This window comes from Cheilinus undulatus, linkage group 2 (assembly GCF_018320785.1).
Source record: "Cheilinus undulatus linkage group 2, ASM1832078v1, whole genome shotgun sequence".
Lineage (NCBI taxonomy): Eukaryota > Metazoa > Chordata > Actinopteri > Labriformes > Labridae > Cheilinus > Cheilinus undulatus.
The window spans coordinates 35,238,515-35,264,415 of record NC_054866.1 but is presented as its reverse complement, the minus strand read 5'-3'; the positions used below and the strand labels follow the sequence as shown (position 1 = coordinate 35,264,415).

The window sequence follows — 25,901 nt, the reverse complement described above, 5'->3', positions numbered from 1 at the left end:
TTTTACTCATGGCAATATTCGGGATGTAGCTAAACTGACTTTGGATGTCAAGGTTTTCTTTCCAAATAGTGTCAGAGTCAGACTGCTCTTTGCACCCAAAAAATCTGCATGTTAATATTAAATGATTGTATACATAAATCTTTCACTAATACATTGTTGCTTCATATCAAGATATATAGGTATATGTCAAAACAGTTCATGTCTTTTCAGTGTTTTCACACATCTAAAGCAGCCATATTCTATCATATCTGGTGCGTTAAGACATTTTCTTTGGATTTCACTTAACAGGGTATTTAATTAGGCCACTGTGTTTCGGTTTATGGCCTTTATCAGGATGACCCTGATGGAGGTCTAAACCTGAAATGGTCTAAAAGTTGTTCTCTAAACTACAAGTGTTGCTGGAGCTTCTTATTTCCTTCAAATCAACAATAAAGATTCAGCCTTAAACAATGCCAAATGTACAGAAGACTATTAGGGCCACTGAAAAAAAAACATTTTAGATGATTTTTTTCACTTGTGAGAAAAAAGTCAGAATTCTGAGAAAAATGTAAGAATAATTATGAGAAAAAAGTCAGTTTTGAGATTCTAAAACTAATTTTATGTTTATCATTTATGAAAATTTAGAAACAGACATGGATGAGTGATAAATGTACAGTATGCTGTGACACTTGTAATACTTTCTGTTTGTAGTTTCATTTTTCTACCACTTGATTCAGTGTATAAGCATGGTTGGACTGTGTTGAAATTTATATTCAAAGTAAAAATTAAAGTTCAAAAATGCCACACTGCAAAACTCGTTAAACTACACGGATAGAACTTTCCCATTTACAGCTACTACACTGAGCTGGTAATAACCACAGGAGCAACTTTTACTGAAATCACTGGAGGCTAATGCCACTACCATAGCCAAGGACCTCATATGACCCACCTTAAAAAATTGTGGATTTATGTCGTCCACAATATTTGATCTGATCTATTTTGATCCGAAATGTTACTTCTTACATAGCTGCAAACTCTCACCTGCTGAGTGAAAACTTGACTTTTAACGCATGTCTGAGCCCCTAGGGTCGTTCTTCGTCATGTCCACCCTATATGAATCCCTCTGACATCCCTGCACGCATGATGAACTGGCACATCTCCATGCGTATTTTAGATGCATTTTAGCGCATCACCAAGATCAAACATGCCGACCTTTCATGTCATAGGACAGCCTGTGTCCAGATTAGGATTGAGTGTTCAGTTATTAAGTCACCGTGAAAAGAGAAGAATTTCTACCATTTAATGAGAGCTGGAGTTGCCACAGGATAAATTATGTAAACCCATTTTAGAAGTAGTTACATGAACGTTGACTAAGTTAAGCATTGTTAGCTTTGGCTAAAGCTAACTTAGCTATGCTAGCTACATAATAAGGGTTTCAACCAACTCCCAAAAATAAAAATAATTAACAGGCACTGAGAGCAGGGGTTTGATAACATTAGCATTAACAGAATTTTATTTAATCTGTAAATATAACAATCTTAACACTTTATAAACATTCTTGCTCACATTTTTTTCCATCTGTTGTCTTTATTTCCATGGGTGCAGTACCTCTGCAGCCTTTTCTTCTTGGCTACTGGTAAAGTGGTCTCCCTACAGCCATGTTTTTCAACAGTCATGACTCTGCAGTATATTATCGTCCATGGGGCAACAACACGAAAAACATTTTTAATTGGTCAGTGAGAACAGACATAGTGGAAACTTGATACTTTTCACAGGTCAGTGAGAAGCATTGCACGTTCCAGCAGAGACACAGCAGCAGGTGTGATGATTTCATTAGAATAAAAACTATAAAGACATTGATTTACAAACAGGTCAGAAAGAAGGAACAAAGGCGTTCCTTATCAGATCAGTAAGGAACATTTTAAGGAATGGTTGCCAACCCTATGCGGAATTAACGTTACTACATAAGCAAGCATAGGTGCATAGATAACATACCTTCTTAGCTTACATAGCTGCTTTGTGAGCTTAGCCTTATAGCTACATCAGCTATATTAGCTTCATAGCCACATAACTTCATTATCAATAGCAATGTTAGCTGTAGCAATGTGAGCTTTAGCAAGTTTAGCTCCATAGCTCTGTTATCTACTGTATGTAGCCCAGTTATCTACATATTTAAGGCAGCTAAGTGAGGTATGTAAGATATGCTGGCTACATTAGAATATTTTCATGGAGGACATTCCAGTAAGCACTCTGTTTACTCAGCTTTATTAAGTGTTTTGTAATTAGGTTTTTTAGGTCATATTTGAAACATTTTACATTTTGTATCCTAACCCTTACCTTATCTGTTACCCTAACCCTCAATGGAAGTTTAACCTGATTTTATTGTTAAAGTTTAAGCATGTGTTTCCGTTTTGAGATATCCAGTGTCTCCGATAAGTATGTGAGAGTGGGTGTTGGAAATTAAAGGGCATTTCGTGACACAGCAGGAAAGTTCCCGCTGTAAGGCACAAGAAAATCAGGACATTTTCAGAGAAGGTGCTAAGTCTGCTTTTGGGTTTCTCTCAGACATAAGATAAGAAACAGTTATTACAAGTGTGGCTTAAACTCCGAGACAAGCAATGTCGTAACTGCAAGTGCATGCAGCTGCTACTCTAACACACTGTGTGAGACCTTAAGCAACTGAAAGTGTATTGTGTATTGCAAGCAGACACTTCAGCTTCACTACTTTACACATAAACATAAAAGTTTAGACACAAAAGTTTAGAAATATTCAGCTGGTCTTCACTGATTGATGCACGAAGTGTGTAATCTACTTGGAGCTTCTCTGTCTGACTACATAGCAGAAAAGACCAGGGGATGTGAAGAGACAAACTTGACTGTGGAAACGAACAGTGCATCGCATCTCACACTGCCTGCTAGTACAGTGAATTTATGACTATCAGCCAGGAAGAGAGAAGACTTCTGATGCCACTGCTCATGACCTCACTGCCTAACCTGGGGCCCTGAAGTAATCTAAGCTTACTTGTCACTAGTTAAGACATCAGAGGGAGACAAAGGAATGAAATTCCTTGACAACTCTTTCCCCATATTTCCTGCCTCTCTTTAGCTGCCCTATATATTAAAGGCTAAAGTCCTAGAACAGCCAAAACATAGAGGTCATATAGAACATAACAATACATCCTATAACAGCTGCAATTCTAACTTTTTTCACTTTGTGAGGATTGTGATCCTGCTGTTGTGGTAGCTGAGCTTTCAGCCTGCACTGACAACTGTGATTACAGATGCACTGCCCTCCACTGGTCATCCATCCACTCTAACTAAGAATCTTTTCAATCAAACCAGCACTCAGCATGGTTCATTTATTACAGTATACCACCAGTATCGTTAAGTGCAGGATTAGCACTTAACTAGGGAGGAAAAGCTTTTAAAATATGGTGCCACCAAGTCGGTGTAAGCCACTATGTAACCTAGCGTGTTTTGAGCAGTGAAGCAGTCGCTTATTTCCCAAAAATTGGAAGCAAATTTTCAGTTGGCCTGGCAAGTCCATGGTGGTGGCACCTATACTTTCTGAAATGACAGCCCATGTATCAGCATTTTATACAAATGTAAATACAACAACTGTTATAGGCAATTTTTATATCAAAAACAATGTATTCAAAGTTTTTTTTAGACCAGATTAAATGGTACTTTAGCCAACAAAATGTATTCCATTAGGCAATGGTTGACTCGACCTCTTGGTGCTCTAATGCTTGAAAGATTAACTGCAGAAGTGCCTTCTTGTATGCCACTAGGTTTGATTAACATGAAAATGTGCCTTCTTTTGTGACCAAATTTGACAAAGTGCCCTCTTAAGTGCCTTCAGTCTTAACCAGGATTTCTAACTATCCACTGCTCCACTGCACACAGCAGGTGCCCTTTCTATCATTTTCGCCCCTTCCCCTCAAACATCCTGCTTTATGGCTGTCAAACAGCCATTTTTAAGACATGAAAATGAGTCTGAATTTCTGTAAGTCATTGTGGTTCATCACCCTTTTTTGTTGCATTTTGAAATTCCACTATTTGCATTTAAGACTTTTAGTTTCATTTCGGATCTTCAACTAAGGGTAAGTGACTTCCTATGTGGACCTGCTTTTATTTTGAAAGGAAAGGAACTTCAGGTAGATTTTTTAAAGGGAAAAGGAACTTGTTATGATTGAAAGGAAATAGAGGGACAGTAAAAAGATTAAAATTAGATATTAATGAGCAGTGGTGGGCTTATTTTACGTCACTGTGGCTGCAGGGAGATGTTGCAGTGGCTTAACCAAAGTGGGATAGATGGATAATAAAGTATGCAATCTATGCTCTTAGAAAAAATAATGCACTTATTGTGGACCTTAATCACATTGCGATTAATGCATTAATGCTGACAGCCCTTATTATGCATGCCATGAATGGTAGCAGATCAACTGCAGGTCAGTGGTTGTTCAGAAAAACAACAAATCAGAGAAAACACATTATAATGGAATTGAAGAGATGCCATTCAAGGAGAACACAATGATACTTCTATGAACTGAGGAACATGGTGGAATTACTTTTACAATTTTGCAGACAGAGCGACAGGGGGGTGTGCACCTGTGCATGCAGGTTCAGAAAGTTCCTGTTTTCATTAGCTTCAGCGGATGTAGATGAAGGCACAGCAAAAAGGCTGATCATACGAAGAGGAACAGGAAGCCATTACGATACAAAGTCTGGGAATAATAGCAACCCTTTTTCCTTTCAAAGTTTCATTCCCTTCCATAAAACTGGCTGATTTTGCAGTTCTTGTAGTTAGTTCTCGTACTAGCACTTCAGCGCAATGAGTGAGATATTGAGCAGTACAGAGGGTCAAAGAGTAGAAATGCTGGTTTCATTTGACATTTGTTCAGGAGTAATGACAAACAGTGCTAGCTTAAAAACAGAAGTATACTCCTTTATGACTAAACATGGCGACAAATACAGCTTCACAGCAATGATTTTGAAGCTTTTCACAGTTCTACACTAAATCTGAATTCTAGCTTATGAATGAAACTACATCCACAAGAAACATGACAGGGCTTTGAGATGTTTCCAGTGATATCAGGAATGTTATGAATTTTTAATATCAATAGAAATCAAAGATAATGAACCCCTAATTAAATCATGTAATCCCATAATATCTAACCCTTTCCCTCATGAATTTAGGGTTATGTCAGCTAGTCTCTGCTCTGTTTGACTGTTTTCTCTCAGGACATTCAACAGCATATGATTAAAAATGAGTCAAGTGCACAGCTCCATGACCGATGATGACTTCTGGATAAATGTGAAATCAGGCTGCAAGATGGTACAAGTAGTGCCAGCAATTTTGTGACAATATTAACTTTAAGAGCCAAAATCTGGCAACTGCTACTCAAACAAACTGACAGTGGTGTGGTAATGTTTACTCCAGTGTAAAAACTGAGCATGAACAAATAGTACAGGGATGCTTCTTTTGTATACTGACTTGTTTCTGTGCAGAGTCATAGTGACAGGGAGTCATTTTCTGGCATGTTTTTGAGATGGAGGGCACAGAGTCAGATGTCAGTGAAGAAAACACAGACAGACATTCACATCCATCCCTGTGAGACAGCTGGAGTCTCTAACCCACCTGATGTTTGTCATTGGAGGGAAACACACAGAGGAAGCCTGCATGAATAACACACAACAACTGCAGGAGTGCAGCCATGATTTAGTCAGTGGTTGTTTTGTATAAAGTAAAAGAAAATCTTCTGTGTATATGCAGTGTTTCCAGTCAGTAGATTAAGTAAAAGTCCTGATTTAACATGAGCAAATAACCCAACAAATCACATTCTTTTAACATATATTTTTTATTATAATATATATTTGATGGAACTATGAATATTCAGTACTTAAAAGAGGCACAAATGTCCTCAAAACAACAAGCAGACCACACAACTCAAATGTTGATCTCCAACTTTGGCTCTGTAAGTCCTAATGAAGTATTCAGATAAAAAGCTTTGGTGAAACATCCAATCCACAAAACACTTTGTGCCTGCCAAACTGATTATTTGAGCTTTTTTTTTTAACCAAGCCGGATGTTTGACAAAGCCTTCCATGCTAATTAAACTACAAGAAGAAAAAGATTCATGGACTTTGTTGGGGCTGAACATTTGGTCATGTTTAGGTAACTACTGGTGCGTTTCCACCAAGCCATCCGGTTTGGTTTAGCAGAGTTTGGCACAGTTCGGTCAAATAAACCCTCATCCCACTGATTCCACAGCTAATTTCCATCCAGCATTACTCATAGTGATGGGAAATCCAGCTATTTTAGAGATCCAGATCATTTGGCTCTGCTCAGTGATCAGAGCTCCTCTTCCCTTGGCACTCTCTTGGCTTTTTTCATATCTGTTAAACAACAACAAACAGGAAAAAACAAAACTGGTTCCAGCTTCTGTTGCTCACAACAAAGCTACTTCCTGATTGTGACTGACGTCCCTGTGGCTCATAACTTGTACTCCTACCCCACAAGGTTTATTTGATAACTAACACGCCACCGTTTCCTTTTTAAGAATGTTTATGACATAATAAGGGGGAGGAGCTGTCCAGCACAGGGTGATGGTGATGTAATAAAAATCCCATTCATTGCAAAAGAATACACCACTGCAGCCTGGCTGAAAACTACACATGGATTTGTGCACCTCACAATCAAACACTCTCTGTAAGTGGTTGAGCGTAGTCTGTCAAACAACATCCCTGTACTTTAGCCTGGCTCTTCAAAGAAAACATCATTCGCTCAACCTCCAGAGGTCACTAGTAAAGAAAATAACAGAAGCATAACTGTGGTTAGAGGTTAAGACACTGACCTTTAACTGCAACATCCCTCCAGCTGGAGACAGATGCATCTCTGTGTCTTCCTATCTTCTCTACTCAGTTCTGTTTGTATCTGATTTAAGTTATTGCTTCTGTCTCGTTTTTTTCCAATTCTTGTTGGTTTTGTTTAGCTTCTCTCAATCTGGGGTTTTTATCTCTTTATTTTAAACTCTATCCATGAGGCATGCTCAGTTATGGCAAAACTCTTAATCATGATTATTTTGATTTGTATAGAAATCATGATTAAAAAACACAATTACGTGTTGGCTTTCAACATCTGCAGCACATGCACTATTCAAAATAAGACACTCTCAGGGCCTGTGTCCATAGCCAGCTTTTTTCAACGGGCTGGTAACATCTTTTCCAGTGCACTTATTGCCAGCATTCCTTGTTGCAATTTTACAAAATATTAATCCCGCTTTTCTCGGTAGAATCGGTATCGTTAATGTTGTTGTTTAGAATAGCTCTATGTGCTTCGTATTTCCACATTTCAAGGAAATATCACACAGATCACATACAGATAATGAAAAGGAGTCCTGTCCTGACACAGGCAGCTGCTGCAGACCTGAAAACTACCCTAGAAAAAGATGAGTCACATTGGTTTCTCTTCTGCTATTGTCAGAAGTCCCGCCCCTTCTGGATTTTGATTGGCAAGTGAGGGAGAATTGACACTGATGAGCACAGTGCTGTTCCAAAATTTGGAATGGTTTTCAACTGGGAGTGCTTAAGCGTGGAGACAAAAAGAGCTCACACTGAGGGCATTTTTTCAACCTAGGGTACTGAGCACTCTGTATGCTGGACTATACTGGCTTTGAACTGATAATAAGCACTGCCAGTGGTAAAAAAAAAAAAGCCAGTTATGGACACAGGACCTTAATGCTTTGAAAAAAGCAATAAATGAAAATTAATACGTGAAAAAACAAAATTACAAAACAATGAATAAAGCTGAGCAAAGAGTCTGTTTACAGGAAAAAGATCATCTTTGATGAAAACACTCTAACTTAGCTGAGGCTAAAGCCAATGGTGCTATGTTAGCTACGTAATGTAGCTAATGTAGCTCAAGCTAAAGCTGATGGAGCTACATTAGCTATGTTACTTTATGCTATTGCTAAGTCAGCTAAATGGCTATATTACCTACCTGGCTAATGTAGCTATGTTAGCATCAGCTTGGTTTGGTAAAGCTTAGTTTGCTAAAGCTCACACAGCTGTAGCTATATATCGTCTAATATACAGTAGTAGCTTTAACTACATAGCTAGAATAGCTACATTAGCTTTAGCTACATCAGCCTTATCTTAATCTATTGAAGCTAAAGTGACACATAATTTTATCCTGGATTAACCTCTTCCATTTTTTACCCTGCTTTATTTATGAAATGTTGCTTAGTCTGTAATGTTAGCAATGAGGTTATTTCAGGAATGTAATGGCCACAATTTTTTATTAATAAAATTGAATTTTAAAAAAAGAAATACTTTTTAAATTGGATACATACAGGCCATACCAGCAAATGACATCACTGACATCCTGACGGAGACAGCATCTCTCCTCTCTGGGGCAGAGTAATTGTTTAAACACGACTGCATTGTTTTCATGATCGTGGGAAGCTAAAATCATGACTGAAATTGAAACTCAATTTATTGCCCAGCATAACTATCTATTTACATTGTGCTTTCATTACTATGTCATTGTGAAACAACTATCTGCTAATGCTGATTATTAACTTTTCAAGCTCTTATCTGCTAATAATACAATCCAGCTTTAATACCATTCAGTATAAATTATTATGCTGATGATATAACACTCTATTAATAAACCTGCCTTTTCTTGACATTAGCAATTGTTTTTCAGTGTTACCTATTGTGAGGTAACATTGTGTCTTTTCTTATATTAACAGCTTTAAAAACTGGTTAGAGATAGTTTTTCATGTTCATGATTTGGAGTTTCCTTCATTTTCCCTGCCAACATTTTCACTGTAAATAGCATGAGAATCCTTAGTGACACTGAAAAACAGCTGCTTCTGACTAACTACTCTTAATTCTTGTGAAATTGGGATTCTTCTAGCAGCAGTGTCTCCTCATTTGTACAGTAGTTCTTCAGCCCTGGAGATGAAATACGCCATTGTCACCTCAGGAGACAAACTAAAAAATAAATACCTTTTAAAGTAAACTAATTACTCAAACCTCTGCGTTAGAAGTCAAAAATATGTTGGTATATCCACTCATTAACAACATTAAAGGTTAGGAAACGTGGTGAAAACACACACTCTTATCTCACAGTCAGCCACCTCGCCTAATTAAGAGCGCTCGAGGCGGCAGCAATGCTACAAACGGGTTCCCGGGTCTCCTCGGGGAGCAGGGTGTGAAGCAGCACACCGGAATAAAAATAAACACATGACAACTGCAGCATGATAATGCATTCACCAAAAGATGCTACAGGGTGCTCCCCGAGTGGAGGAGTTCACTGCACAGACATCAAAGACGGGAACTGAAGCTTTTGTGTGTGAGAGAGTGTGTGGGAGTATATGTGAGTGAGGGGATTTCAGAATTGATGTTGACTGTTTCTGCAATGTTACAGCTTTTTCTTTCTTCCTAAACGCAGCCTGGATGACTGTTAGGAGATGGAGATACAGTATCTTTGGCAGCAGAGCCAGACTGCTGTGCAAACTGTCTGATCTTTGCTGCCTTAAATGAAATATAACTGCCTCACTGGTGCCACATTTAGGGACACAGATGAAGCTTAAAAGTCTCATGGAGTATATTAAGTTGACCGAGCTTCTGGGTTGCTTATTAACTGCAGAGGGGGTTGGAAGGAAATAAAATAAAATAAAAGCAAGTAGTTATGGATAATTTGGTTTCTTATCCCTGCTTTGACTCAGTTTGACAGAGCGCATTTAAAAACTGTCCAGCTGCAGCTTTCCATCGATGATAGCCTTAAGGATCCTAGTGGGTTTACATAACCTGTTCTTTTACATTTACTTCCTGCACGCTTGATGCGAGAGGAAAAAAATGTGATGTGCCAGCAGCTAAGTCAACATGCATGAAGATACAGTAACTCCTCATCACTGCATTTCAATGTAAATGCAAATTATGCTTCTTCTGGATCAGGTTGAAAGAAAGAGCATGTTATGGATCTCTGGATATGAGACACATGGAATTAGATGATAATCAGCATTGGATGTGACGTATTTGAGCTAGATGGAGCATGTAAAGGAAGGAGTGTACAGTATATGGCCATGATGGGTCCTGCAGTATTTTTTTTTCAGTCAATCTTTGTTTGTGTAGCTCTAATTCATAACCAAAGTTATCTCAAAACATTTTACAAGGAGGGCAGATGTAGACTGTACTCTCTGTTGTGGCATATTATAATTAAGGCCAATGCAAAACACCATAACCACAGCATTATCAGAACAGCAGGGGTTAGCGCTGTTGCCTCGCAGCAAGAAGGTTCTTGGTTCACTACCTGGTCAGGGCCTTTCTGTGTGGAGTTCGCATGCATGCTCGTTGGTCAATTGGTTGGTTAAACATGTTCGTTAGGTTAATTGGTGACTCTAAAAATTGGCCGTAGGTGTGAATGTGAGCATTTCTGGTTGTCTGTCTCTGTATGTCTGCCCTGTGATTGACTGGCAACCAGTCCAGGGTGTACCCCGCCTCTCGCATAATGACTGCTGGGATAGGCTCCAGCACTCCCGCAACCCCTAACAGGATAAGAGGTATAGAAAATAAATGCTTTTTTTTTTGTCCAGCCTTATTTCAACTCATTTACACCTTTTATATTTATAGTCAATATGCCCTATTATATGAGATTATTCCATGTCTTTGAGTGAAAAAGAAAAAAAAAACAAAAAAAACAATGTTGAACTAGAAAAGCACTCAGAGAGCGCAGACCTCTGCCATCAGCCCTATCTTCCAATAGTGAAGAATCCTTTAAAAACCTTCCTGGATTCAGACAGTGATCCGGATCACTCCCAAAATCTAATTCGCCGATTACTCCCTCCCCAGTGGAGTGGAGACACGGTGAGGCAAAGCATTGGCTTCGCTATGTGTGGACTGTCATTGCGGAAGCACCCATGGTCTCACCGGACGACTGAAAGTCATGGCAGATGGTGAATATTCCTCTATTCCTCCCATCATTGTATTGTCGCTACAATTCGCTGTCTTTCTCTGTGTTACTCTCCGACTCATCTCCTCGACCGGACGTGTGTCTTACAAAGTCTATAAATCCAAAACTTTGAATAAGTTACTCATGTTCGCCCTCTCCTGGTGTAAAGTGGTAACAGCGCAGACCTATCTCCCAATGGTACAGAATCCTTTAAAAAATTCCTGGATCCAGATGGTGATCTGGATCACTCCCAAAATCTAATCAGTTCTTCCTTATGCCATTTCTGACATTTCCTGAAAATGTCATGAAAATCCATCCATAACCTTTTGAGTTATGATGCTAACAAACTAACAAACTAACAAAAGCACCCGATCACATAACCTCCTTGGTGGAGATAATTATTTTGACTGTAGTTATGATCAGATTAGCAGGCCTGCCCACAGAAAAGCCCAGTGAACGGGACATCTAAAATGTGATTTAATGTATGTGTGTCGGCTCAGTAGCTTTAGTGCCAGCCTGCTCGCTAACATTTATCTTTTTTTCTGATGCTGAATAGTGTAATCACAAGTTATTGTTGTATTCAAATGTGCCCTGAAAGGTTGCCCGTTTAGCTAAGTCAATAGAGCATGCACACATAAACAGAGGCTACAGTCCTCATTGCTGCGCTCCCAGGATCAATTCTGTCTGTGTTTTGTCTGTGTCTAAATCTTTCTCCACATATGTCTCCCTTCAGTTGCCCTATCAAAATAAAGGCAAAAGCTTCTCTTAAAATGTTTCCCTGGAAAGTTGTCTCAGTTTTATCGCCTTTGTTTTTGTGCAGGTCATGGCTTAGCTATGAAAATTGACACTTATGGTTTAGTTCAGTTTATTCAACCACAATATTGACACCAGCAAGAAAAAAGGCCTTTTCTGTTTTAAGGAAACGGGTTTAAAGTTTGAATCTGTCAACATTTTACTGAAGCATAAAAAAATGAAACGTGCATTTGATAAGAAATGTTATAGTTTAGGTTGGAACTAAAATACTAAAAAACATATTATATCTTAACTTTACAACTGACCATGTTTTTGCACAACCTCCACAGGCCCAGGTGAATAGCCCCCGCCCAACCCACACCCCTTATGGTTGGCCTATAGCGGAGTATTTGATGATAGATGGTCACAACTTAACCATGCAAATTGATCGGTCAAAATTGACCCCATCAGGGTCTCTATTTTATCATCCTTTTCTTCAACTGTATTCTATCATTAAGACAAATTAGAGTTAACAAGCATTATTTACATGAAATCAAACCTTATATTAGTGTCAAATTTAGCATAGATTATGAAATAATATTGACTATAGTTGTCAATATCATCCCTATAAAGGTCATTTTTGGCCTTCCAAGATGGCAAACATTGTCCACTGAAAAAAAAAATCCTGTTTTCGTTTTTTCAGTATTGATCTTGAAGGGTATTTGCAAAGTATGTGGCAGGGAACCATTTCAATAGTCAACAAGACTTTTGAAATCAGGTCAAATTGGGCATCAGTACTAAACTACTTTTTCTATTTATGCAGAAAATGTTCCCAAATTGTAAGGAGATTCTGATTGAAATCTTCATTTACTAGACTAGAGATGTAATGCCAGCTTTTAGTCCTTGTCAGTTTTGAAATTCATACTAGCAGACATATTTTGGATGGTTCCAGTTGGCTGTTGAGAGGAGAGGAGAGGGGAGGAGAGGGAAAATAACCAGAAATCCTGTAAGAAGAGTGGAATAGGATGACAGTGTGTTCCTGCGGTGGCTGTTAGCCATTTCTCTGCCCTGGAGCGACAGAAAAAAAAAGAGGCAAAGACAAAGGGGGATGGGGGGGAGCATGCTGAGATTCATCATCATCAGAATGAGAAAGAGACACACAGGAGGAAAAATACATTCCATATGGAAAAGCCATTTCCTTCATGTGGGCAAGTCTAGCAGCCATGGACGTTCATCCAAACCTTCCTCCATCATCTTGTCCCCTTTCAAGGGCTGATGGTGGCATGTGAACTCTGAGCACAAGTGCCCGGTAGCCCGTCTGTCCAGTGCAGCAGACAAGGGCCTTCATCTCTCAGCGTGGCTCTCACAAAGCTAAAGAAACACCGGGGCTTTTGGGGGTGAGGACTGACAGCTTGACACATCCTGCCAGTGATGCGACACATATTTGACAGCATACGGCAGAGAGCAAAAGGGTTTCACTAATAGCCCTGGGACTGCTGGGGCTTCAGTTTTGCCATCAAAGCTCGACCCAAAGCTCTGTCACATTGTGCAGTGCTAACATGCCCTGCCTGGCTTTCAAGAGGCTCCTATTTCTGTCCGAGCCAGGTCTGTTACAGCACTGCATGGCATGTGATGTTGCTGCTGTGGTGGTCAGTCTGTCTCTCAGGCATCTTCTTGCCGACAGATACATCTCAGAGGTCGTTGGATTTCTGTGAATGGTGCGGAGGATGGTTGTGAGGGATGTGGCACATATGAGACAGGCTTTGAGGGTAGAGCAGGTCCTGTCACAGCGACAAATTTAGAGGCTTTTCTGCCCCCTAGTGACAAGTACAAAGGGGTATTTTCAGCACCAGGGACAGTTTCCTGCCCCTCCACTTATGATCTTCATCAAGAGTTTTTCCATCAATTAATCAAACTGGCATAATTTATACTAAATCAAACTGATTATACGGTTAAGAACTATAATGTAAGAAATGTGCATGCTTTCCACTCTAAATGACATAAACTTCTTTTTTCCCAACTAATTTGCAAAAGACAGTCCCTCTTGGTGGTTGTGGCAGTGTTTGTTATGCAATTTCTCTAGAAAGGAAAGCGCAATGGAGAAATTACGCACCAGCTTCAGCCCTTTTGCTGGCACCCAAAGGAATGCATGCAGCACACACAGCTTTACGCTCTGTTTAGGGAGAAATGTGGATGAATCAAACGTAAAAAAAAAAATCGTTACAAAAATCCCTTACCCTTTTCCAAACTCAGATTCCTGCAAACTTCAAGTTCTGCCATTTAGGACTGGAGTTGTTGCTCTCACAAGCTCCCTCCATGCGTTTTAGAAATCATTTTTATATCCTGGTTGTAGCGGTGTGAAAATCAATCAAAACATGCCCGACAGGTCATTGTCTCCGTGATTCACAAAAAGCGCGCCATTCTGATGAAGTGTCACTTTTTTTTATCCAAAGATAACGAGTCCAACTGCTCCCCCAGCATCTGTCTCACTGACTGCTCTGCAAACCTCTCACATCCCCAGCCTCCGCGCGCACATCCTCTTCTCTCACCATGCAGGCGCAACACAGAGGCAAAAGCGATAATCCGATTTCTCACGCGCTCGATGGACAGACTGAGAGTGGCAGTTAATGAGCAAGAGCGCGAGACTGGCTCGGATTTAGTTAGAGTGAATGATAGAAGAGCGCAGAGCGGTGTCTCAGCCGGATGAGTTGACCATTTGGATGTTTCATCAGCTCTGCCCTCCAGTCTGGTTCATTTTTTTGGCGACAGTTTGAATTTGCCCCATCAAATTGGACTCCTTTTACTCACAACTGAGTCTCTTTGGGCAGTTTTTCTCCACGTAAATCCGTGAGAGAAAAAAAAAAGTCACCCTTGCGCAAGAATGCCAGCGCTATGACCCACTTTACACTCTCGGTGTGTCTCAGTCTCTCGGTTAATGTATCGAAGCTTCGTCAGAAAAAAAAAAAAAAACAGCTGGATCAAACAGACTCGTGGGATATATGGAGATACTTCCAGTGCACGTGCCATCGCGAACACGCACGTCCCAAGACACTTAAAAGAGGATCCAAACGCACAGATTTTGCGTAAAACTACAAACAGGTAGTTTTGGATTGTTTGAGTGTGTGCGCGTATGCGCGCGCATCCAGCCTCGAGTGTCTCACCCTAGTTGAGTGGATTCCCTGATGAAAGTTTGGTCTATGTGGAGCTTCCAGATTAGTCGTGCTCAACGGTCCACATTAAAGCTATTCAATTAGGGACTGCAGGAGACAATAATAGAACCACGGCACACATGCACATACATCTACAGCTGAGCACTAATCGATTAGTGCTGTCTGAAAGAACAAAAAGACATGTCCTTACACCACTGCCATCCTCTGTCTGATGCCATGTGAGAGAAAGAGAAACAAAGAGCTCCCTGTGTACTTCCAGGTATTTGAGGCCTTTCTGTTTTTCCTCTCTTTGATTTAGGTGTAAATCTCTCTTCCTCCGCACCTGCCCAAATGGCACACAGTCTCCCTCCCTCTTCTTCTCCCACTGATTTATGTACCGTGCCCAAACAAAAACCATCAGCCACTCTGTCATTCATAAAAAACTGGAAACAACTGGGAGGAAGGGAAAAAAGAAGAAAGGAAAACATCTGTCACTGCCATGAACAAATAACAACCATTTATTTCTAGATAGTTTGCTCTGTTTTCCCTCAGCTGGCATCAACATATCAACCATGGTCTTCTGGATTCGCATCTGATATCTTCAGTGCAATGTAAGAATATTTCTCCTCTCATTTCATGCTCAGTGGGCATTTCATTTTCATTTTCTGGAAGAAGAGTCAACTTAAGATTGAAGGAATTTTTACAGCAAATGGAGGGCAAATGAGTGAAATTCCCATCAGTGTGATAATATCCTTTTTCCAAAGCATGACAGAAGAGGAAACAGAGACTTGTGCTCACTCTCCGTATCGATCAGGTCAATCCATCATCCACAGCAGACAGATGAAGCAATCAAGCCGCCTTTCTGCCACAGAACAATCAGAAGACATCAGGAATGGAAAGACTGAATACTGTCTGCTGAAAGTCAAGGTTGGCCTTTAAGAGATCTGTGTGCTGTAGTGTGACAGATTTGTCATTGATTTGTCTGGCAGATAGGTCAGTGTCAAAGTCTCCAGACTCATTCATCCTAATGCTTTTATCATCTTTATAGAATGAGAAAATGGCAAAAAATACACTGAAGTTCATTAAATCACAACAACTCAGTGGTCAAGTACAGGGTTGACGCAAGTGTTCCGAGTATTTCTACTTATTTTTCAGCTTCCATAGAGCACCGAACATCAACTGGGGGCCCAAGGGCAACATCAGGCTTTCAACAGCTTCCCATCTGGCCCCAAGAGTAATATCAAATTCAGAAAATGTGAGGTGGAAAATATACATAGTGGTATTATTGCGCCTATTTAAAGTATTCACCTTGGATGTTTTACCCTTTTATTGATTTCATAAAACAATCATGGCCAATACAATATGTCTATTTTGACAAAAATACAAAAAATACCTCTTTTATGTCAAAGTCAAAACATATTTCTACAAAGTGATATCAACTATCAACTAATATCACCACAAACACACCATCCACACTGTGAAGCACAGTGGTGGCAGCATCATGCTGCGGGGAAACTTCTCAGCAGCCGGCCTTGGGAGGCTTTTAAAGGTAAAACATAGGAAGATCCTGGAGGACAGGCTTAATCACTCTGCAAGAGAACTACGGCCTGGGGGACAATTTCTTTTCCAGGAAGACAATGACTAGCAAAAGCCAGACAGAAATGGTTTAAAGACATCAAGGGGAATGTTCTGGAGTGGCCGAGTCAAAGCCCCCTTGTGGCTGTCTGCGGTATAAGCGATAGGGACTGATGTCACATTTAGAGACTAAACGTTACCTACATTTTGGAAGAAAGTCAAAACTTTTTCCTGTCAAGAAAAATCTGGCATCTGTGCAAATGTAGTAGATGACCCTCGCCAGAGAGTATACCCACTTCTAAATCTCCTCTCCTAGAAATGCAAAAAAACATCTGAGAACACTAGTGATGCATCATTCCTAACACTGCTGAGGCATATGAAAAAAAACAACTCAAATCCACAATCACAGAGCTGTCTCAGTCCATCAGTGGTGATCATAAAATAAGCTTTTTATTGGCTTATAATTTCATATTAATCTTTACTCCCTAACTCAGCTGAAGTTGAGTGACAATATGACAATACTAAAGGTCTGTTTAAGTTAAACTACTTATACAACATTGCCTTACATGTCTGTTTATAACAGATAGGTGTTATGCTTTGTTTTACGGGCCTCTAAAAATGTAGGGGATACATTGAGACTGTAGCAACTCTCCAGGAACCACTACACTTCTCAACGCACCGTAAACTAAAAATGATCTCTTTTTTGACATATTCGGCTGCACTGCATTAGTGCTCATTAGTATGAACAAGCCATATAGAATGATGAGTTGCAAGCAGCCCTTTGTGCACAATGATTTTTCTACTACAAACAGAAAAAGATATTCCTGGTTAACTTTAGACATCTTTTGTATTCTTATTACACAGTATACAGTGTTTTGCATGAGGATTTGAGCGCAAATACAACATTTCATTAATGGTACTGGACTGTTTCTTGGCTGAGCTGCCTGCTGAAAACGCCTATAATGAGTACTTAAAGCACAACAATGGATATGGGTCTCCCTCTGCTGTTCATTTTGATGTCTTACATTTATAAGAGTGAAAAGAAGAAAATACTGATATCATGTTGTGTGTCGATTACCATGAAAGGTGCTGTTGTCTGTGAGGAAATGCCGACGGTACTGTGGCTCTCCTTTCCTGTTCACCACCCAGGAGCTCATGGTGAGAGGAGGAGGGATGCAGGAGGAGAAACAATTAGAGACCTACACAGGAAGAGAAATTCATGTTTTATTCACTTTGCAGATATGATTAAAAATGTGCATTAATGTAGGAAACTACATCTCCGGTATAATGAGTCAGTTGTTTCATTTCTGGCTACAGATGGAGTTATTATAAGGGGAAAACAAAAAGATGAAAATCTGCAGGGCTGGTATTTCATGGAGAATGAGAACTATCACTCTGCTGTAATGACTTTAATTAAATCAGAAGCTGAAAGCAAACTATGATTACAATCACTGACAAACTTGTTTTCAGTAGTATGAAGGAAAAAAGACATTTTCAAAACTGCAAAAGAATAAAAAGGGAATAAAAATGATAATGATATTAATAATTTCATACGTACGGCACTTTTAAAAACACAGTTGTAAAGTTTTTTACCCACAGGACACAGTATAGTTAAAAAAAAGTGTTTTGAATGAGAACAAGAAGAAGATATATTGATCCCTTAAGGGGAATTTCAGTTTTCACACTGTTGTTGAACATGCTACACACATTGGCCGAAATTCATACACATGCACAAACATGATCCTACAACATGCACCAATGGAGAGTTGTCAAATTTCAGTCAGAGTGAACACACTGAATAGGGGAGAACAAAAACTAACAAATCTCTTTGAATTATAACAAAGGCTAGTCCTTTTTTCCAATACTAGCTGCTTCCTTACTCCTTATCCTTTCCTTAACCACAGAAATTACAGAGTCCCACTTAGGCCCAATTAAAGGGTCCTTCTCAGATCCGATAACCAACACATCAACAATGTCAGCTTTAGCCTCCAAGGCCAGGCTCAGATCAATTTTGAAGATGACTGAAAAAGTTTAACAAGTCGTATTTTGGGGTCATAAGCACTTCTTGTTTCTGTCCTTTTTAACCAGTGTCTGCTGTTGTTCAGACCTGATGGCTGAACTGAGGTCCATTTAAAAACGAAAATAAATATTACTCAAAAGCTCAATGTGGCCGGCCTTTTACATTAATTCTTTATTTTTTTTAAAGGAAGAAAAGAAAATCTTATTTTTCATTTATCTTTCTTTTTGTTCAACTTTATTCATATACAAAGTCTGGCAGTTACACTCATGAAAATAACATATTGCAAACATCCGAGCAAAGTTTCATTAATACAACAGGAAAAAAGGCCAGAGGTCAAACCCAGGATTTAATTATGTATAGTCCTGTTTTAGAAGTAGTTAAGCTAACAGTGGCTCGCTTTAGCATCATTAGCTTTAGCTTTAGCTGATGTACCTAAGCTAGCTATGTAGTATACATGGCTCTGTAATCTGATGTAGCAACATTAGCTTTAGCTTAGCAACATGAACTTTAGCAAACATAGCTATTGCTAATGTAGCTAAATTAGCTATGTAACATAGCTATGTAGCTAATGTAACTTTGTTAGCTTTAGCTATGTTAGCTATGTAGCTAATGTAACTTTGTTAGCTTTAGCTATGTTAGCTATGTAGCTATTTTACTTGATTAAACTATAGGTTTATAAGATTTCCAAAACTGTAAACTGTGTACAGTCTTCAGCTAGGTTATCTAGAAAGCTTGTGTAGCTAATGCAGCTTCGTTTGTCATAAGCTACATTAGCTGGTAATACGTTACCATGCAGGACAAGTGTTTTTCCTGTAAATAGACTGTTAATTTGGCTTTATCATTTTTTAGATTTATTTATTTATTTGTTAGTTTTGCAGGCCGTTTTTTGACTTTTAAGTTTTGGTATCCTAACCCTTACCCTAGCTGGAAGATGAATTCAAACTTATTTTGAGAGCTTTTGCGTGTGGGCTATTTCCATCCTGACAGATGTGGCGTATCACAGAAGTGGTCTGCAAGAGCTGCAGCCAGATTGTTTTGTGGGGGCCTTTTTTGTATTTTTCAATGGTGCAAAATAAACAAAACTAAAGATATCAGTGTTAGGGCTGCAGCCCATTAAGGAGAGTAGTTGCGGGTTCAGTGCCTTGCTCAAAGGTGACAGTGCTCAAGAGAGGAACTAGCATCTCATTAGCAACCAGACACATTTCCAGACCTTGTCCAGCCTTTCCTTAAACCTGTAACTGTCAGGTTCCCAACACTTGTCCACATCATGTTATGACTCTTTACACCTCTCCATGTTTGGACACTTGTCCTTGCAGACTGAGTGACTGCCCACCCAAAGGTGTTATTCTTCCTGATTGGGTGGTCTTTTGCATTAGAGATACTAACAAGAAGCCTCACTGCAATGTATTAAAACTTGTAAGTGTTGCATTACAGTTAATCTATTCACCTCTGCTCTACAGCATGTGTATAAGGATTTCTCTGTTTGAGGGATTATAATAAGCCAGAAACATTAGCATATGCTTGAATATTATAGGCCTTTTGTACATTACATTTCAAGCTAATGGTGTTTTTGAAGCATTAATGTGTATTTCATTTCCTTCTTTTTCTTGTAGTGACAACATAACAACTGCTTCTACTTTAACAATGGGGTGGGGATCTCTTTGAAAATGTAAGAGGGAATGTAATCCAAATAAAAAAGAATAGCAATCAAAGCTTTTAGCTATTTACAATACCTGTAGGCCTTATAGGTTCTGATCTACTTCCCAATAGCACCACTATCTGCTTCTGGTTTTGCGACAGCAAACTGTCTGCTCCTCAGATTTACTATTTTTTCACCTTTCCCCCCTTGAACTTAAATCTCTCTCTCTCTCTCTCTCTCTCCCCGTGTTCTCATCCATCTTTTTCCTGTTTCTCCTCACCATCATTCCTGGATTCCCAATTTTCCACTTCTTCTTCCTGATCACTTTTCATAGCTGCCCCTCTGACTGCCAGTCTCTCTTCTTTAATGTTTGCCCACCTGTTGCTAATCCGTCTTGCTGTGATTTACTGCTTCCCACTTCTGACACGCACACTCTCACTAACACACACACACATACACACAGGAGATGTATAGACATAGCAGACCTCGGAGCCTTGTTGGCGTCTGGTGCCGACTGACTTGCTTAAAGCTGTCTGTCTGAACACAGCTCAGAGGTCATGCATCTTTGAGGTGAGAGTGCTTTCCTGTGACCCTGAGACCACCCTATTTTAAAACACAGTAGCCTGGATTAACAACTTTTTATATCTTCTTCTTAAATAATGTACGAAGTTCTTCTCATCATCAGCAATATTTTATTATTATTGATTAATTATTAAGCAGTACTTTGGAGATTTAAAGTTAGTGCTGGTGAAGGAAGTTAACTTCCCAGGAAACTTAGTGCAAAATCTTCGTGCAAAAACAAGAAAGAAAAGAAAACGTACAGAGCAAAAGATTCATTTTAAAAGACACAAAGAGAAATAAAAATAATGATGATGCTTCAAGAAACAAAGCAGGAAAACAAGTATGAGGACTTTAAAGCTCCCATAAAGGCAAAGAAAGCCATCGGTGACACAACTGGTTATTTATATATTTTCATATTAATGCCTTAAACAGCCGTGGGTGTGATAGCATGCTGCATATAGCGTAGTAGTAGTAGTAGTAGTAGTCAACATAGCTACATTATGTACATAATTAACACTACTATGGAACCAATGTAGCTATGTCATCTTAAGCTTAAGCAATGTGAACTTTAGCTAACATATCTAATGCTAACACGTCTTTGTTAGCTTGAGCCCTAACTACATTAGCTAGGTAGCTAATGTAGGGGAATAATGGGTTTATGAGATCTGCAAAACTACCAAAGGTGCACAGCCTTCAGCTACATTGCCTATGAAGAAAAGGTAGCTCATGTAGCTAAGGTACATTTATTTGCTTTAGTCTTAGCTACGTTAGCTTCATTAGAAAGTTTTTCCTGTAAACAGACTGTTTACTCAGCTTTATCAAACGTTTTGTAATCAGGTTTTTGACTTTAAACTTTTGGTATCCCAACCCTAACCTTAACATGTACCTTAATCCTAACAACACGCAAGGCAACAAGATAATAAACTACAGGAAACAATCAGTTCCCTAAAGAGAGGTTCCCTGCACTAAAGGTTTATGGTGCTTTTTTTCCCAAACAAAATGCACCTTTTGGTTGAGATTCAATGGCAGCTTTGATTTAAAGCCATCATCTCTTCAACATGAAAAAAGCTAGTTTTAAAATCTTTGTTTTGCCTCTATTTTTTGGCGGCTGCTGAGGTCAGCTCTACACAAGGCAATGTCAGTGTCTGAGTAAGTAAGTAGGTAAATAACTGACTGATGCTAATTCATAAGCTTTACAATACAGAATTGTGTTTGCTTGTACTGAATGCTGGCAATGATGGCTGCCTCCACTGTGTTAACTAGAGCCATACATACAGAGTTGCGCTAGGGGCAGGATTTACTTGTGCTGAAAGCCCTCTAATGGCTGCCTCCACTGCTGTAAATACTCAGATATAGCTCTAGCATGGCCTCTGTTTATCCAGAACTGGGCCACATTTCTGTAAGACAACGAATAAAACAACCCTATAAGCTTTTCATAATGGGAAAGATGTTTTCACTCCACTGCTGACCTGCTTTGGCATGACTATGTGATAGTTGAGGGGGAAAGGGTAACTTCTTGTGTCAATGCTTGTGTACAATGGCTGCTTGTGTAGCGATTAGCTTGAATTATTCACAGCAGCACTTAGTCAAAACTGGACATTTCTTCATTAAATCAAGCAACACTAAAAGCTTTCTGTAACAGAAAGGGTGTTTTTGCTTTTCTGCCAAACCGCTTCAGCATGTGTGTGATCATTAAAGAAGGAAAGGGCAACTTGTTGTGCTTGTATACAACGGCTGCTAGCCGAACGTTAGCTTGGCCTTAAGCCGGGTATACACTGTGCGATTTTAAGCAGACCATGTGACAGTCGTGGCAGAATGTCATCTCATACTGTGTGACTGAACTGTTTACGACAGACGACCATCACGGACAAGTTGTGTGCTCACACTGTACAATCCAACGTTCGTGCACGGCCTGAGTTCTCACACTGTGAAGTCTCAGGGTCTGAGGGTGAAGTGTTTCAAGTCATACCCCCCCCCCTACTATCTCTCCCGCTCTCTCTCTCTCGCGCTCTTGCTCTCCCTCTCTCTCCCGCTACCTCTCTCTGTCCCAAACACACAAACAGCATCAACTCTGTGCCAGCTGCAGGTCCCTGGATAGGAATATTTCCTGCTCGTTTATTTCCTTTATCATAGCTGGGTGCATCAGAAAGTCATTCCAGCTGTCGTCATGGTAATTTAGGACGTTGTCTGAACGTGTACAAAGGAAAACAATCCCCCAAAGCTGTTTATTCTGCTCGCATTGCTGCTCCCACTGCGAAGTGTCTGTCGTAAGACCAAAATATCAAATATGCCAGAAATCCTCCCAACCAGTCGGGAGCAGGTCATTGGGTCATAGTCAGGTCTTGGCCGTTGTACCCCCCTGTACAAAGCACAACAAATGGCGCCCGATCCAACTGCAAAGTGAGTCGTGCGACTCTAAATTTGTGGCTGAATCACAGGAAAATTCGCACAGTGTACACCCGGCTTTAGCCAGACCAACACATTTCTTCATCACAGTTAGCACTGAGAGCAACACAGAAATCTTTTTGCAACAGAAAAAAATGTTGTCGCTCTTCTGTCGCCCCGCTTTGGCATGGCAATGTGATAGTTACAGGGAAAGGGTTAGATGTTGCATACAGCTAATGAGTTGTTGTGTCCCAGCTAATGATTCCACTAGCAGGCCTGTTGTTAGCTGGGACTGAGCTGCAGCAGAGCTTTTGCCTGAACCAGACATCGTGTCTCATCCAAACAAGCGCAAAGAGCAACACTGAAAGCTTTCTGTGACAGAAAAAAATGTTCTCGCTCTACTGTTATGGCATGGCTTTCCAATCATGGCGGTGGGCTTGTCCCGCATTGTCCAACGTTAGCTGTTAGCTTAGATGTCGCTGTAGAACGGCTGCTGTTTACTCCGAACTGGACCGCTGTTCTTGTACTTGATTCTTGTGGTTTGAGACTCCTGCACGACCTTTGTTTTTTAATTTTTCCATCATGATCTCCTGTCCACCTGTCACTCTTTCTCCTGTCGTCTCTTTCTCTTTGATTGTTTGTGCGTCTTTTAGGCAGCAGCACCGGCTGCTCTCCTCTCATCATCGTCTGCTTTCATGCTGCATAACAGTGACACACACATACGTGACGCTCACGCCCACAACTACAATGAAACGCATGTTAACATGTTGGTAGTGTAGACTTCAGGCTTCTGAGCCAGGGGTGTGTGCTACATTAAAAAATATTTTGTAAATATTCCCTTAATACTATATGTTTATGGGGAACAAATTAACGTTAAAATTGCCACATTTGCACTGTAAAGAGAACGCTACTTAAACGTTAAGCACGTTTTTATTTGCAGGAATCTGATAAATGTGCTGTTTATACATAATTAATGGATATAAAAACAATAGGAACACTAAAGCTGACATCCAGCTTAATTTTTACACACAAAAAAACCCTTACTCATCTGTCTGAGGAGAATTAGAAATGTTCATGAAACCTGCTGCAGTTTTTATCTTATTTTAGAATAAACAGTTCATTAACAGTTAGTGTTTTATTGTAAGTATAAACTTACTACCATTAAAGACTTATATCTGACAAAAAACATTTAATCTCCAGGGACACTATCTGTCTCTGTCGGTGAAGTCTGACATATGTCTCTAGTGTTTTATATGTACACAGAGAAGAGCTTTATTAAGAGGAGAGACAGAGAGAGAGAGGACAGCATGTAGCTATACATTTAAGTTGCCACAACAAATTTGGTTCACAAAAAATAACAATAATGACTAAATCACTCTGCCAGTCAGGCATTTCAACAGGCTTCCCAGAAAGTTGCAATCAGCCAGGTTTTTACCAAGTCTTGTTAAACCAACAGCAGCCTCTGTTTACAGGCTTTTATTCCAACTCATTAAACTCTCCTTCACCTTGAGTCTGCATTGTCTCGTAGTTGTTCTGCACTCATGTAGACCTTGGCCCCATGTGGCTTTCTGCTTAATTATAGAATAATGTCTTTAAATGGCTGTTTATTTTCATAACAGAGTCCAAATTAGAGATAGGAGCAGTGTAGAGGTTCATGACTGCAGACATTGTTTGAGCAGCTTTAATGGCAAATCAGGATGAAATACAGAGGGGTTTTATGAATCCACCGTAAACACTGAAGTCACATGAGAGGTCACGTGAATGTGCAGGTTGGTGAGCTTTGCTGCACAAAGAATCACAACAAGTGAAATAACATCATAAGGTTTCTTTTATGCTGTTATGAAGTTATATTTACAGTCTTAAGTATTTTGTGATACAAACAAACCTACGTGACAAGCTTGAAAATATACTTTTAGACTGGGCTTGTGTAAATCACCAAGCCAAGCTTCAGTATCACTAGTGTGAGGAAATTAAGGATCCAGATTTGCCAAATTGTGTAATATTTTTACCTAAGAAACAGAGTTAGCCTATGTCATTCAACAATCCTGACATATTTATATATTGAACTGAATTAGCAAGCATGGTGGCATGCTTTTTCACAAGGTATGCTTATGTTAACCTTTGTCAGCTTTACAATGTTTTTCTGGCTTGAAAGTCACAACAAAAATGAATTAAAAAGTGCTCTGTTCTGTTGAAATATTTTGTCTTAATGTTGGTATTGATTCCTCATAAACTACTTTTTATTTCACCATTAGGAAATGTTGTTAAAAAGGGGCAATGCAGTCTTGCTGCAGACTTTACATCTCTGATGACCACTCTCACAGACCATTTATTTGTTCTGTCTGTGTCAGAACGGAGGTGCTACTATTTGCAAGTACAACATATTTCCAATTTTAGATTTTTTTTCTTTTAACTCAAACCTTATTTACAAACTAAGTCTTGTGGTTATATTCATCTAATAACCACATTGCAAACATTACAGACAAAGCAATATTTCATAACTGAAACTCAAAAAAAGGTCAGTTTCTGTTCTGGGATTAAATTATACACCCATTTCAGAAGTAAACAGGGGCTTGCTTTAGCTTTGTTAGCTTTAGCTAAAGCTAACAAGTAATGTTATGTTATACAGAAACCAATGTAGCGAAGATAGCTTAGGCTGCATGAGTTTTAGCAAACATAGCTAATGCGGCTACGTAGCTTATGTACCTGCTTTGTGAGCCTAGCTTTAGCTACGCTTCCTGCATAGGTAATGCAGCTAACAGCTTCAGTTGCTGAATCAAAGTGTTTTCAAGGAGGACAAGCCTTTTCTTGTGAGCAGACTGTTTACTTAACCTGACACGCCAGAGGGATGTGTTTCACACATCCATCTGGGAAAGCTTCAGTAGAAAATGTTAAGGAAAA

The 25,901-nt window shown here is 39.6% G+C and overlaps 1 protein-coding gene across 1 annotated transcript in view; it reads right to left on the bottom strand.

Annotated features, from left to right (window-relative positions):
* The window catches only part of plch1 (phospholipase C, eta 1), a 117,165-nt gene that overhangs the window by 83,279 nt on the left and 7,985 nt on the right, over positions 1-25,901 (bottom strand). The window contains exon 2 of the mRNA XM_041796034.1: positions 17,474-17,594. Within this exon, the coding sequence (XP_041651968.1) occupies positions 17,474-17,552 (79 nt within the window). The 5' untranslated portion in view covers positions 17,553-17,594. The remainder of the gene's footprint in view (positions 1-17,473; positions 17,595-25,901) is intronic.